At 36.6% G+C, this 15405-nt stretch overlaps 1 protein-coding gene across 1 annotated transcript; it reads left to right on the top strand.

The window, feature by feature from the left end:
- Window positions 1-8597: 8597 nt before the first annotated feature.
- Window positions 8598-14051, top strand: LOC123883642. The gene is made up of 9 exons (XM_045932540.1): window positions 8598-8840; window positions 9348-10161; window positions 10635-10862; window positions 11124-11509; window positions 11699-12085; window positions 12273-12515; window positions 12591-12768; window positions 12853-12978; window positions 13536-14051. The coding sequence occupies exons 2-9, from the start codon at window positions 9373-9375 to the stop codon at window positions 14046-14048; spliced, it is 2850 nt and encodes a 949-aa protein (XP_045788496.1). The 5' UTR covers window positions 8598-8840; window positions 9348-9372; the 3' UTR covers window positions 14049-14051.
- Window positions 14052-15405: the final 1354 nt, after the last annotated feature.

Raw genomic sequence — 15405 nt, 5'->3', positions numbered from 1 at the left:
TCTTGCTTCTAAGCTTACAAACTTCTAACTTCTCATGAAAAATGAATTGTGAGACTATTCATTGGTTTGACTTGGTTACTTATACCACTTCCTTAGTCATGAACCAAGCCCAATTGGCTTAGGCCCAATAAGCTTCTATCACACGCCCAAGCCCACTAACATGGCAAAGGTTTCGCTCACAAACTTATGTTCGCGATAAATAATTATACGTCGTGTAAATAAATATTTAACCTAACCCAAAATATATGCAAATATATAAAATATCGATTTACTAAAAATCGGGTCGTTACATGATGTATATGTATAATGTATGATTATGCATGTTTTTATGAAGAAGTGTTTAAGTACCATTTACTTACACTTGTATATTTTGAGTATGTTATCTAACTCTCTTTTATGTGTTATGTGCTGGACCGTTGGGGGTCCAGATTTACAGGTTTTGTGGTATTCGATGTCGAGTCGTCGGTGAAGCTCTGCTCTGATTGTGACACGGGAAAAGGGGTTTATATGTATATAGAGTCTCCTTATCTAGGTTGTTTTGTATAGCTAATAAATACATTAGTTGATTTAACATTTGTATAAACAAGTATTTTTACTAATTAACTACATTAGTATTATTTTGGTAGAGGAGTGTAATACTCGAACCGACATTCAATAAATTAAATGTGATTTTCCGTTGCGTATTTTGAAAAAGATTTTACTAAGGTAGAAATATATAAATAATGGGTTTGGGTGTTACATCATACGCCTGGATTTTTGCAATCAAGGCCGCACGGTTGGAGGAGGCATACACCCCTTGAGGGTCGAGCTCCTTCTCTCCCTCTTCGACCACCCCAGTCGCCTGCAGCCCCGCTAGTTTCCCATCCAGCTCGTTGATCGTAGCTTTCTACTTCTCAACCTGCTGAAAGGCGCTGTCCCTCTCCTCCGACACGGTCTTGAGCCTGTCCTCCGCTTCCTTGAGGTTAGTTGAAAGAGTCTTGTGCTCTTCTCTATAACCCTCGCAGGAGGCCTCGGACTCTGCTAACCTCCGCTTCAACACCAACAGTTCTTTGCGAGCTTCGTCCCTTTCCTTCAGATATTTGCACTCCCGGCCATTCAAAAAAGTCGCCACTTCGACTAACTTGAGCAGAGCCATGGATTGAGTGGCGATTTCACTTCGCAGAGCTTCAGGACCCATGTCCGTAAGGATTGCCTCATCCGCTGGGTTGATCTTCACCTTCGTGTCTCCATTCAGCAAGGTGCCATGGGCATAGATAGGGTGGGAGGACGAAATCATCAGCGGGAACACCGACGATCAACCTGTGAGGGCCGGGATTTGAAGAATCATCCTGACCGTCGAGGTCCACAACCTCTTGCTCCCGACGAGAAGAAGCGTCCTCCTCCCTAACCAACCGGATCCTTTTGGAACGGTCCGCAGCAGAAGCGGTCGGGGATTGATGAGCTGAGGAGGTCGCCGCAGTACTGCTCGTTTCCCTCTTATTCTTCGCGGCACGGGCTTGGCGAAGAGCAGCAGAAGCACTTGTCATTTTACCTGCGCGAAAACGGAGTCAACAGTCAGCGAACGAAATAAGACATGCAAATAAAAATCGAAACACGCAAAGTAAAAAGCAAAGCATAATGATAGATAAAGCTAGCTACGAGCATACTCCAAAAAGCGGTTAATTTCTCTGGGGTGTCACAAACGATCAACTCCTTCGTCGCGATCACCTTTGTACTGGTCAACCTCTGACCATCTTCCCCGAACATGGGATCACCGTCAGGATCGCACAAAAGGTAAGGAGACAGGCCCTCTGTAACGACCCAATTTTCAAATTAATAATTTTTATGTGTTAAAATATTTTATTAACGTAGAAATTTAATTAAGTTAATAACTAGAGTTATTTATCGAGTACTTTAGTTATTAAGCGAGTGGAGTGAGTTAACGTGTTATTGGGCCAAGCCAATTGGGCTTGAGGCCCAATGGGCCTTGTGTGTGTGAGGTGGCGCCATATGGCCATGAAGCAAGGGAGAAACATTTCATTTTCTCATAGTTCTTGTGTTCTTGAGTTGAAGAGAGGAGAGCTTAGGAGCTAGGGCAAGAAGAAAAGCTAGAGATTCGAGATCTTCGTCGAGTTTTCTTCGAATCCAGGTATGAGAGTAGTTTCCTTAATCGTGGGTGATCCGAGGAAGGGGAGGATGTCGATTTCTCCTCACCCGAACTTCCTCCACCCCATTTTCGTTTTAGTTTGGAATGGATTTTCTTGATGGAAATCGTTTCTAAGGTTCTTAATATGTTTAACTTGCTTTTAACATGATTAATGAACGAAAATAATGGTTAAGAACGAGTTTTCTAATGGATTAAACTCAAGAACTTTGTGTTCTTGAGAGTTTTGATGAAAAAGTGTTCAATCTTTACTTTTTCGATGTTTATGACGTAGATCTGAGAAATGAACTGTCCTTTTGTGTTTATCTATGTTTGTTAAGCTTGAATACAAACTCTTTTGGGATTTATAACATGAAAAATGGGATTTTTGGGTCATTGGTGTAGAAAACGCCAGAATTTCGCCCCAGGCGAAATTTGTTTCGCCCCAGGCGAAAATTGGTCAGTGAGAACCAGTTCATTCTGCAGTTATTTCGCCCCAGGCGAAAATGTTTCGCCCCAGGCGAAAATGTGTCAGTGAGGTTTTTCGCCTCAGGCGAAAATGTTGCAGATTTCACAATTTTTCATCTGCTATCTTCCTTTGCATGTAGTTTCAAATCAGTGTCTTATTCTTACATGATTGTTGATGCTTGTTGATGCTTGTTGATGCTTATAATGATTGTTAATCATGTATGATGTTGTAAATGACGAATATTAAGGTTTTGTTAATCTTAATAATGACGTGTGTTGGATAGTGTTCCACATAGTAAATGACGAGCTTTATGCTAAATAATTGTTGGTGAATTCATGAAAAACATATACATGCATTCATGAATTTTGTTGTTGTATATTGGATATTCTAATAGAGACGGATATCGGATTATATTTATCCGATAAAGACGAATATTAGAGGTGAGATACTCTAATAAAGACGAAACGGTACCACATGCATTAGATATGTCTAGGGTGACATTGCATGAAGTTGACGCATTAGAATGCATTAGGATATGTGTACATTTATGTGATAAGTGATATGTGACACATACTTGGATAATTGTGATAATTGATTGTGTGAGTATTCGATTATATGTGTTTATGTACTTATAATTGAATGGTAGATTGTTGATGAATATGGATGAATGTATGATATATGCATGATTATAGAGGAAGTGTTTAAGTACCCTTTTACTTGCACTTGTAATTTGATTATGTGATCTAACTCTCATGCTTTGTGTTATGTGCTGGACCGTTGGGGGTTCAGATTCTCAGGTTGAGGATCCCGATCAGAGTTAGAAGTTGCTCGTGCTCGTGGTAGTGCGCTTTTTGGTGAGGAGTTTAGCTTAGACTACTCCTTAGATATATTTTATATATCTTTTTGACTAGGTTGTATAGAATTGCTCTGATTAGGTATTTACCGTGTCGGGTTATTCGAATTGAATTGTATTAAGCCCGTGATGGCATATTTAACTTTGCTAATCCTTTACTTTTTGGTTGTAAACATAATATCCTTGTTGTTGATATGGCCTAGAGCCTAGGGATATTGTGTGAACAATTTGGATATTGTATGATATGCACTATGATAAATATCGTTTTTAATTTCCGCTGTGCTAGCATGATTTTAATTAGGCCGTGGTTTTGTATTATAACATGTGACGCCTGAATTTTCTTAAGTGTTTTATTTATTTATATTCAATAAATACGCGTTAAGGGGTTTGGGTATTACACCCTCCACAAATTCCTTCAATTTCTTGTAATCCAGTCTCTCCTCGGGAGTGAGCTCCCCCAACTTAAAGACAAACTCACTGGTCGGCTTAGAATAATGCTCTTTGCGCCAGTAAATGGGGAATTTGGCGAAATCCTCCTCGATGGGATGCCCCTGTTCGTTGAGAACTTCACGCCCCTGGTCGTCTAGACGATGTCCTCTGCAGACAAAAATTTTCCAACCTTTCGTCGTTATCGCCCTGACCCCATCAAAGGCAGATTTGAATCTCCGCACCGATTCCGCATACATATCAAAGAGGCGCTGTCGTTGCCTCAAAGAAACCCAGCCGTGCTTGGTGTCGAGTTTTGGGGCCCCTTTTACGAGCTTCCCTTTCGCCTTCTCCCCGCGAGGACAGCTTCGTTGAAGGCCAAAGTGATAGAAGAACAAGGGCAGGGTAGGACCCAAACCCAGGTGCTCAGCAGTCATCTCAAAAGCCTTGATAAAGGCTAAAGAGTTCGGATGCAGTTGGGAGGGGGCTAAGTGGAGATGGCGGAAAATGGACACCTCGAGATCTGAAAATGTTAGCCTCAATCCCAGGTGTTTGAACGCGATCTCGTACATGGGAATCGTCCCCCACGCCCAATTACTGCAAATCCTGTGACGAGCAGTCGGGATCCGTACTTCGAAGTCTTCAATAGGAGGGGTCTGGATATCCGTACACATAGAATCCGGGATATCGTCCTGGCAATTTTTATAGATTGACTCCGTCTCCCGAGGTTCATCCGCCACCCACGAATGGTCGACTCGAACGCGAACCAAAGAAGACGGCTGTTGGCCTAAAAGCGGGGCTTGTCCTCGAGACCCTTCAGCCATTTACGAACCTGAAAAAGCAGAGGAAGGAAACGTGAATTCGATATTCAAATCCACCCTTCCACCGCCAAATCAAGTGAAAGGGCGAGGATCTCGACAATACTTAGGAAACATGCGAAAAAGCTAAAAGGGATAGGATTATTCCTCCGAACCCTAAATTCATAAAATACTCGAACACGAAACGCATGAGATGCTCGACATTGTTCTTAGGTGGAAACCCAAAAGTCAGTGGGTAAAACAGCGAATTTTCGCCTCCAAACGCGTAAAAATCCTTGTTTAGGGGGGAAAAGTGTGCTAATCACCACCTATAATCCTAAAAAAACTACACATGCTATATAGAGAACACACTACAAACTACCTACTACATGAACTAACTACGTCCTATTTAATCAAACAACTAAAGCAAAATCCAAAGCAAAATGAAAGGATAAAGCACTTATTTGATTAATGAAGACGAAAAAGGATGCTTGTAGTGTGGTAGCGAAAGAAACGTGAAACCACCGGAAGGAGTAGAATCAAAGAAGCAAAGACGATGGAGGAGTAAGCAAGAAACTGTAAAGTTTCAAATGAAAGAATCATTCTCCTATATATAGGCCAACGCGCCCGTACAGGGAAATTTGCGCCATTCCCCATCTGGACCATTGATTTAATCCAACGAACCGGATCAAATACAAACAAGCGGCCCAGATTTAATCTCAAGGAAAAAGAAAAGGCGCGAAAATCCAACGGCTTTCGACGACCTCGAGGTTCAAATCTCAGTTAATAGCCACTCGAGTGCTATTCAGATAGCCTTTACACGTGGCGAGAGAAAGCGAAGCGACTCGTCCTTTCAAGTCACATCCGCCTGCTCGCGTAAATCACGCAGAACCCAAGACGCCACTGTTGGAGTAAGCCCTAAAAGCCAATCTATTTTGATAGAATTGTCTTTTGTATGATGACTTTGATTTATATATATTTAATATATATAATAAGGCATTTCTTTATTATGTTTATTTGAAACTAATAAAGTCCCTAGAATAGCTAGTCTAATTAATGGAACATTAAGTGTGACTTAATAGTGAGACTCCATTAAACATAAGGACACTATTCTTAAAGTATCCATAGTCAAGTTTTACTGTGATGTGGGATAACGATAAAACATTGAGACTATTATGTGAGTAGACTGATGACCTCATCTCACGAGTCATGGATATGAGATATCAAGTCTTCACATAGATATAAATGTTGTTGGAGTAAGCCCTAAAAGCCAATCTATTTTGATAGAATCGTCTTTTGTATGATGACTTTGATTTATATATTTAATATATATAATAAGGCATTTCTTTATTATGTTTGTTTCAAACTAATAAATTCCCTAGAATAGCTAGTCTAATAAATGGAACATTAAGTGTGACTTAATAGTGAGACTCCATTAAACATAAGGACATTATTCTTAAAGTATCCATAGTCAAGTTTTACTGTGATGTGGGATAACAGTAAAACATAGAGACTATTATGTGAGTAGATTGATGACTTCATCTCACGAGTCATGGATATGAGATATCAAGTCTTCACATAGATATAAATATTAGGAGTAATATTTATATTGGATTGACCCACCATGAGAATACTACATAGTATGTTATGAAAAGTGTCATAAGTTATTCTCATAGTGATAATGGTGTATACCACCCTTCGACCAGAAACCACTATGGACCCTAGATGTGGAGTAGAGTACTTAGTTGTCGTTCAAACATTGTCCGTAACAGGATGACTATAAAGTCGGTTGATGGGTACTCTACAAATCATGCTGAGGGACATGAGTGACCTAGATGGAATTTGCCCCTCCTACATAACAGGAGCAATGTCTGTAGGCCTCTTGATGGAATATGACTGATAAAATGCGTGGCCACGCCGAACTAAGTCAATATGAGATATTGAGCTTATTCGTTGTTCAGTATATTCTAGGATCAAGAAATAAGATATTGAACCATACAAGGGTGACACAATCTATGCCTTGTGTTCAATATAGATATAAGGGCAAAGGGGTAATTATACACATGATCGTTATCACGGAAAGGTTTCGTCATATCACATGACATTCTCGTCACTTGGGTAGCAGTGATGTGTTGCTAGATACCGCTCATTGTTTATAATATTAAATATGTGATTTAATATTATTGTCAACGTTACGAGAACCTATAGGGTCACACACAAAGGACAGATAGATGAGAGAAATAAATAAGTAATACTTATTTATAAAATAATAAGTAGGACTTATTAGTAATTAAATAATTAAGTATGACTTATTATTTAATTTATGAAAATAGAGAAATGCGGTCCACCGTAAGGTACGGTGCAGTGCTTGGCTTGATGACCACACAAGTGGTTCCATAAATAGAACCCTTGTGATGAAGTTTTAAATAGCTTAACCTAATTCACAAAGAAAAACCTAGCCGCCGCTCTCTAAACCCTGTTCTCTCTGAATCTCTAATGGAATTGGCTAGCACCAGTCATCGGAGAAGTTCTGTTCGTGTGGACTGAGTAGATGCATCGCTACTTTGCTTTGCTCGTGATCAGAAACAGTTTCTACTTCAAAGGTTCTGCACTTCAAGAGGTAAACACATAAACTTGTGGTTTTGTGTTCTTTGATTTGTGATTAATGGTTTAATCAAGATCCGTTCATCGGGATTGTTCCGCTAAGAGGATTAATTATTTTGAAAAACCCCTCTTAAATCCCTTCAGTGGTATCAGAGCATCGGTTCCGATTAAATCATTATATTCAAATCGGATTGATATATGTATATATATGTGTTTCTTCGTGAAAAGCATTATTGTTTTGTTCTGTGTATATATGTGATATATACTTGAATGATAATTACTGGTTTTATGCTTCAATGGTTGGAGCAGATGGAATTTGATTCGAAAACCAATATATAATTTTATTATTATTAGATTCAAAACTATTACGCAATAATTTAAAGGTGTTTTAAATCATGGCTTGATTTTGCTTTCAATTTTAATTTGAAGAAGCAACATGTTAACAATATTTTAATCCCTACGTGTGTTTATTAGAATTGGATTTGATTCATATGAATTTACTTATGTTGCTGCGTGTGAGCACTCAATGTATTTTATGAATCGGTTTCCATTTATCACTTGTTATATATGTGATATATATGTTGTGATACTTGTGAATTAATTGTTTTTAATCCAAGAGGTCCTATTTTACTAGAAGCCACATGAAATTAGCATGAGAAGTTATCTTGTTTCCATGATGCCAAATGAAAAATTGTTTTAATTTTTGTGACTTGCATTTGGAATTAAACTAGCCATGTATTTTCTTAAAACTCTGCGATGTGCAGTAACCTTCTCATGATAATTAATGTACCACATGATTCAAAAGGGTTTTGAGTCTAGTTTATGTTTGAAATATGATTTATGAAATATGTATTTTATGTATGTGATGTGCGATAAAAGAGATCAATTCTGTTTTGGCTTATTTTGAATCAGGAGCTTTTGGATTAATTTTGTTACTATATCACCGAGATTGAATTTTAATTTAGCATTAAAATTTGATATCAATTTGCTTTCAATTTAGTAATTATGTGATAATTACTTAATCTGATTTAAAAGAGAAAGAATCGGTATATCTAAAAACATATATGAAAATTTTATATATATATATATATATATATATATGGGGGCTGCTAATTTAGACCCAGTTAGGTCTAAATTAGCAAAGTGCACCTTTTGAGTTAGACCAAAATACCCTTTCTTTTTATTTTTGACAAAGAATAGCAACAGGACATATATGTAATTTCCGTGATAAAAACACGCGCCCCCCATATCTCGCGAGCCCCCCCATACAATTTCACCAAATCAGTTTCACGCGCCCCAAAAGAATGTAATCAACGCGCCGCATCTCTAAACTCATCGCAGATCCAACGAAAACCACCATCATCATCATCATCATCGCAGCCACCGTCCACCGTCACGATTCAACGAAACCATCATCATCATCATCGCAACCACCATCGTTCTCTTTAATTTCAGAGAATCAACGATTCAACGAAACCATCATCATCATCATCATCATCGCAACCACCATCAACATCGCAATTCAACGATCCAACGAAAACACCATCAACATCATCATCGCAACATACGGTATCCCTTCCATCTCTTGTATCTGTAATTCTATTTCATTTTTGTTCTGAATCTGAACTTTAATTGTGCGTTTTTGTTTTTATTTATGAAATTGTGTGTGTGGAAAACTATGAAACCATTTTGCTACTATAATGGTTTCATTCAATTGGGTCTACCTATGGTTTTGAAGAATTAACAAAAGTCAGGGATGAATAAATACTAGTCACTGATATTTGGATGAAACCATTGTGAATGTAGAATGGTTTCACTAATAAATAATCACTGATGTTCGGAGTCCTAATGGCTTTTTGACTAAGTTGTGAATATTTTATACTGATATTTGGATGAAACCATTGTGAATGTAGAATGGTTTCAGAGAGCTGTTTCCAAATGTACTCTGAAACCATTATTCCAGCAAAATGGTTTCAGACAGTTGATACATTTTATTTGTTCTGTTTTATGCTTTTTTTGTGATGATTTTTGTGATGGTATAATGGTTGAGTTCTTATGAATTTGTTATGTTTTTAGGGTGAAAACATTTAAGTACCTAGAGATGGTAGATGCACCAACCTTCAGTCTCGGGTTGACAGCTTCGGATGAGGAGAAAGGGAATGCTTCATCATCTGGTGCTGAGGCAAATGTACAGCATAAAGGAAAGGAAAAAAAAGATGAGAAGAAAGTAAGCGATAAAGTGGGGAAAGATAACGATGCCGATCCAAGAGTGAGGCACAAGCTTAGCATACCTAAGGTGTACGACATTATGCAATTGATAGAAGGAAAAAGAAGGAAAGATCAGATAATTAAGGAACTTACCGAATGTGGCTTTGGAGGAATGAGGTATATATGTAATTGGACAAAGATTCCTACCTCCTTTGTGGATTGGATAGTAAAAAGCTTTGAAAAAGAGCACATGTGGATTAGACTGACAAAGACAAAGGTACTCCCTTTGAGAGATGATGATGTACATCGAGTGTATGATCTACCAATGGCGGGGAAGGAAATTAACTTGGATCTTTGTTCTGATGGAGCTATAAGGAGACTAAGAAGAGAATTAGGATTGGGTGGGGGTAGTTCTCCACGTGTGAAGGTGAGTGATTTGGAAAGTAAATTGAAGACGATCGAGCATCCAAAAGCATGGGTTAAAGGGGCAATCTGTTATATCATTCACAATATTTTGTGCCCCACTAATCATAGTGGTGTATCACTACAATATGCACAAATATTGGAGGATCCAGCCGGCGTGTCATCGTACAATTGGTGTTCATATGTTCTTCAATATATGAAAGAAGGTTTGCAAAATCCGATTGTTGCAAATCCATTAGCCGACTTCCATTTCCTCATGGTAATATTTCTATATCTTACTACTTATATTTTTTTTGGATAACAATTAACGACTTGAACATTTTTGGACCACTATAGTTAGTTTTACACTCAATACTGTGATTAGGAAGATGGTTTTGCATTCAACAAGTGTAAATTGATATGATAGTGATAATGGTAGTCCTAGTCTAGTAATGTAAACACAAATAGGAAAAATGGTTTTGAATTCAACAAAGCATTACTCAGATATTATACTCGTCCATAAACTTTGTTGATTTTGTAACAAACGCATGAGCTTCTAAATAGTATGATTCCGATGCATTTTTACCAAGTTTATGATGAATTCCTTTGTTTAAAATTGGATGACACTGACTATGAAACCATTTAACTGTGATAATGGTTTCAATGTACAACGCTATGAAACCATTTAACAAGAAAAATGGTTTCATTAAAAAAATTGATTTGTTGTTGTGACTGTACTAATTTATTGTGCAGATTAATTATATGGAAAAGATGGGGAAGAAAAGCCCATTTCTGACCGGGAGATACAAACGACCCTCACTTCGTGATTGGGACGTAAAGACGGCAACCCAAGATATTCAAAAGGTCCACGATGTTATGGGACTCGAGTATGGGTTGACAGCCGGTGTAACCACATTGAACAACACTGATGAAGTGCCACTCGTGCTATGCTTTGATGCAGATACTTGTCCATTGTCTGCGGTGAGTGAAAAATAAAGATAGAAATTAAACAATTAAGGAATATTATGTGGAAACCATTAATCTTGCTAAATGGTTTCAATAAGCTATACTCTGAAACCATTATACCAGCAAAATGGTTTCAATTAGTTGATACATTTTATTTGTTCTGTTTTATGTTTTTTTTGTGATGATTTTTGTGATGGTATAATGGTTGAGTTCTTATTATTTTGTATAATTATTAGTATTGTGAACCCGGTTATGTTAATAATTGTTTGTATGCAGGCACCGATGCACCTTAATCACTGTAGGTCCTGTATAATGATCTACAATAGAGCTGCTGAAATATTGGAAAGAAGGTTAGCTGAAGGTAAAGATGGGGCAGCTGAACAAAAAGTTGGAAATGAAGAGGCAAATATTGATGAGGGAAATGTTAGGAAACAAGGTGAACAAAAAGATGGGGCAGCTGAACAAAAAGTTGGAAATGAACAGGCAAATATTGATGAGGGAAATGTTAGGAAACAAGGTTTAAGATATAAATCATCAGCTAACAGAAGAAAAATAATTCCCAATGTAGGAGATGAGGAAGCAGATGATGGACAAGGAAAACAACCACCACTCTCTGGTACACAAGAAACAATACTGCAGTATCCACAATATTTTGATGCAGGGTAAGTAATGACTAGTATTTTGTTTCAGTTTGTTTTTTAAATATAAATAGTTTCAGTAAGTTATATACTGAAACCATTTTTCTTGATAAATGGTAGAATATTAAGGAATATTATAAAATTTATATTTTGTAGAATATCCTTAGATAATATTCTAACATCTTAGACCCATATCTTTAACACTTGTTTCAGGATGGAGAAGAAGGGTGAGAAAAATAATGAAAAGAATAATGAGAAGGATGACAAGAAGGATGAGAAAACTGATGAAAAGAAACATGAGAAGAAGGTTGAGAAGAATGATGAAAAGAAGGATGGGAAGGATGACAAGAAGGATGAGAAAACTGATGAAAAGAAACATGGGAAGAAGCATGTCGGATGTGGAGCTGATGAGGGAAATGTTGGTAAAAAAAGTCTAAGGTATAAAGCATCAGTTAAACAAAGAAACAATACTGCAGATGATGAGGAAGCAGATGATGGGCAAGGACCACAACCACCACTCTCTGTTACACAAGAAACAATACTGCAGTATCCACAATATTTTGATCCATCATCAGAATACTGTGAAAATGTTTTTGTAGAGTAAGAATCAACAGTTCCTTTATATACACAGGACCAGCTTTTAAACATTAAAATAGCTCTGAAACCATTTAACTATGATAATGGTTTCGGTGTATAACGCTATGAAACCATTTAACTAGAAAAATGGTTTCATTAATTAAATTCTCCACAATTCTGCAAAATAACAGCTATGGCATTTATTTGGCAGGGCAACTCCGTTAAGGACGGTGTTGGTTGATGAAATCATTGACTTGAGTCAAGCGGACACTGTTAAGCCAACTAGAATGAAGAGGAAGCATGAAAAGGAGGATCGCACATATCCTGAACGTAGACGAGCTGTGAAGAAATCAAAGTACCTTACAAGCCCATATGATACTGCTGTCTACGAGTCAACTGCAACTAAATTGCAGAAGGATATATGCACCTATGCATGGAGCAGTTCAATTGATGAGTAAGTCAAAATCATTTTAAAATATTGTGATTAGAATAGGTGACTACAAATCCTAACTGCTTGATAATTATATAGGGAGGAAATTCTGTACTGCTCCAGATCACATGACTTCACTCTACAACGGAAAGAGTTATGGACTCTAAACAAAGATGAATGGATCAGTTGCTTTGTTGTAAATAGTTGGGTAAATTACTTGAATTGGAGGCAACGAAAAGGACAAATGACAAGGCTTGTTACACAATATATCAATTATGTACGGATTATATTCCATGAATATTAATAGTTTACTTACTTTTAAGTTTTTTTGGAATTGATTTTACTCATTTCATATAAACAGCAATACATGGAAAGACCGGATGCACTGGAAATGGAGCAACCAGCTGCGTTCAATAACTTCATTGCAAGACTTAAATGGTTCAAGTACATGGATTGGAAGAAAATTGACCCTACAAGTCTGGAATACGTAAGTCCTTCCCCGACTATTAGTTGCTTTAATTATGAAAAAGTCTATTAAATGTCAATTGTGTATAATTAACCAAACTAATGGGTTAATTATTGAAGTCATTTAACAACACTAGTGGTTTCGTTGGATATACTAGTGGTTTCATTGGATATGTTATACAATAAACCATTAATCTTGTTAAATGGTTTCAATAAGTTATACATTGAAACCATTTGTCTTATTAAATGGTTTCAATATCTTACGGTTTAGTCTTATGGTTAATTAAAGGTAATCTTTACCAAGTTCTAATAAATACATTTAAGTAATCATTTCTGGTTATGTTAAACACTTGCAATTGTAGTACCTTCTAATTAAAATTACAGTTTAGATGTGGCAATAAGTAAGTACATAAATCATTGCTAATAAACCTTAGATTTAGGGGCTAGCTGTGAGTCTTCTGATTCAGGGGAAAAAAAGATGTTTATTCTTGTTTCAGGCAAACTTCCAGTTTGAGTTATATGCTCAATTTTGTTCCATTTTTTTAAGCATCCTAATATATTTTGTGTGCTTTTAAACAGATCATGACGCCGGTATTGATTGGCAATCCAGGGAGTCATTATGTGTGCTTTGTTGTCAATTTGAAAAGCCACAGATTCCAATTCCTAAACAGCATGTATGGAGATAGGTTGAATTTGGACCCACCAAATATATACAAAAAGATGTTTGATGTATGGTTGAATGAGGTGAATGCATTTCTTATAGGATTGTATACTCATAAAAAAATGCCATTCCCTTTCCACTTTAGCAAATTTAGTTGGGAATCTCCAAAAATGCCAACTCAAATTGATAAAGACAATTGTGGAGTATTCTGCATGAAATTCCTTGAAGAATGGCAAGGTGACCATTACACCCAAATGGAGTCTTTCAAAAATTGGAGCCAACTCGGAAAGCGAGACAAAATTGCAAGGGTGATGGACTTAAGAATTGGGATATTGTCCACAATTTTAACCGACTCCAGCAATTCAATAAGACACAAAGTGGAAAAGAATGCAACTTCTTACTGTGAAGAACTGACTCAAAAGCTAGGATGATGTCTGAATTTGAATTTATGGATTATGTATAACTAATGTAGTTGTTTCAGATTGAGGTTGTTTCTGAATTTGAATTTCTGGATTATGAATTTGAATTTCTGGATTAATGTATAACTAATGTAGTTGTTTCAGATTGAGGTTGTTTGAATTTACTATTATTTTTTGCCACTTATAATTAGTATTTTCGCTCTTTTTGATAGCGTTATACACTGAAACCATTAGTACAGGTAAATGGTTTCATAGCGTTATACACTGAAACCATTAGTACAGTTAAATGGTTTCATAGCATTATACATAATTTTAGTATTTATTTTAGCTACAACCATTATTACATGTAAATGGTCCTAATTTTAAACCAGTAAACAAGTCCTCTCTCTCCAACATCAACTTTATCGATAGCCATTTGCTGAGATGGAAGACCTGACTCTGAAAGCCATTTCTCAAGAGAAGTTGAACTTTCAAGTGAATCAGTTCCACATCACCAAAGGAATAGTTTCCATAAATGGTTTAGTTTGAGTTGCAGATACAACAGAAACATGGTTGTTTCTTCGTGAGAGAGGTAGTTGACAGAGACCTGTTCTGTGAATTGTTGGGTTGAGAGCAGGAATAACAGTGGTTGTGTTGGTGAACATCATCATCATTCTCATCCCTGAAGCTTCAACCATGGCTGTGTTTGTTTCAGTAAGCAAAAAATGTTACCTTATCTGATGAAAATCTAACTTAACACAACCCCATGCTATACTGTATCTAGAATTCTGCTGTTATGAAACTTTGAGTAGTTGTTAGAATACCACGTGGTCCTAATTTTAAACCAGTAAAATGTTACTATTATTTTTTGCCACTTATAATTAGTATTTTCGCTCTTTTTGATATATTCTGAACCTCTTATATCTTCTCTCTTTTCTGTCATTAAAATATATAATTTTTTCCTTTTAACTATGAAGTTAATGAAACCATTTTTCTAGTTAAATGGTTTCATAGCGTTATACACTGAAACCATTAGTACAGTTAAATGGTTTCATAGCATTATACATAATTTTAGTATTTATTTTAGCTGCAACCATTATTACAGTTAAATGGTTTCATAGCTAGTTTAATGTTTAACAGCTAGTCATGCTAGTCATGGGTATATCTGTTTCAAGAAAAACGTATTAGTTTAATGAAACCATTTTTCTAGTTAAATGGTTTCATACCGTTATACACTGAAACCATTATTACAGTTAAATGGTTTCATAGCATTATACAAAATTTAACAGCATACCAATACATTAACATCATATTTATATTCGGCCGATTGAAAAAATAACACTTGAACATATTATGATACCAATAAAACAAACTTTAACATCTCATTACA

Source organism: Trifolium pratense, linkage group LG5 (genome assembly GCF_020283565.1).
Source record: "Trifolium pratense cultivar HEN17-A07 linkage group LG5, ARS_RC_1.1, whole genome shotgun sequence".
NCBI lineage: Eukaryota > Viridiplantae > Streptophyta > Magnoliopsida > Fabales > Fabaceae > Trifolium > Trifolium pratense.
The sequence above is the reverse complement of the archived record's forward strand: the minus strand, read 5'-3'. Positions and strand labels throughout refer to the sequence as shown.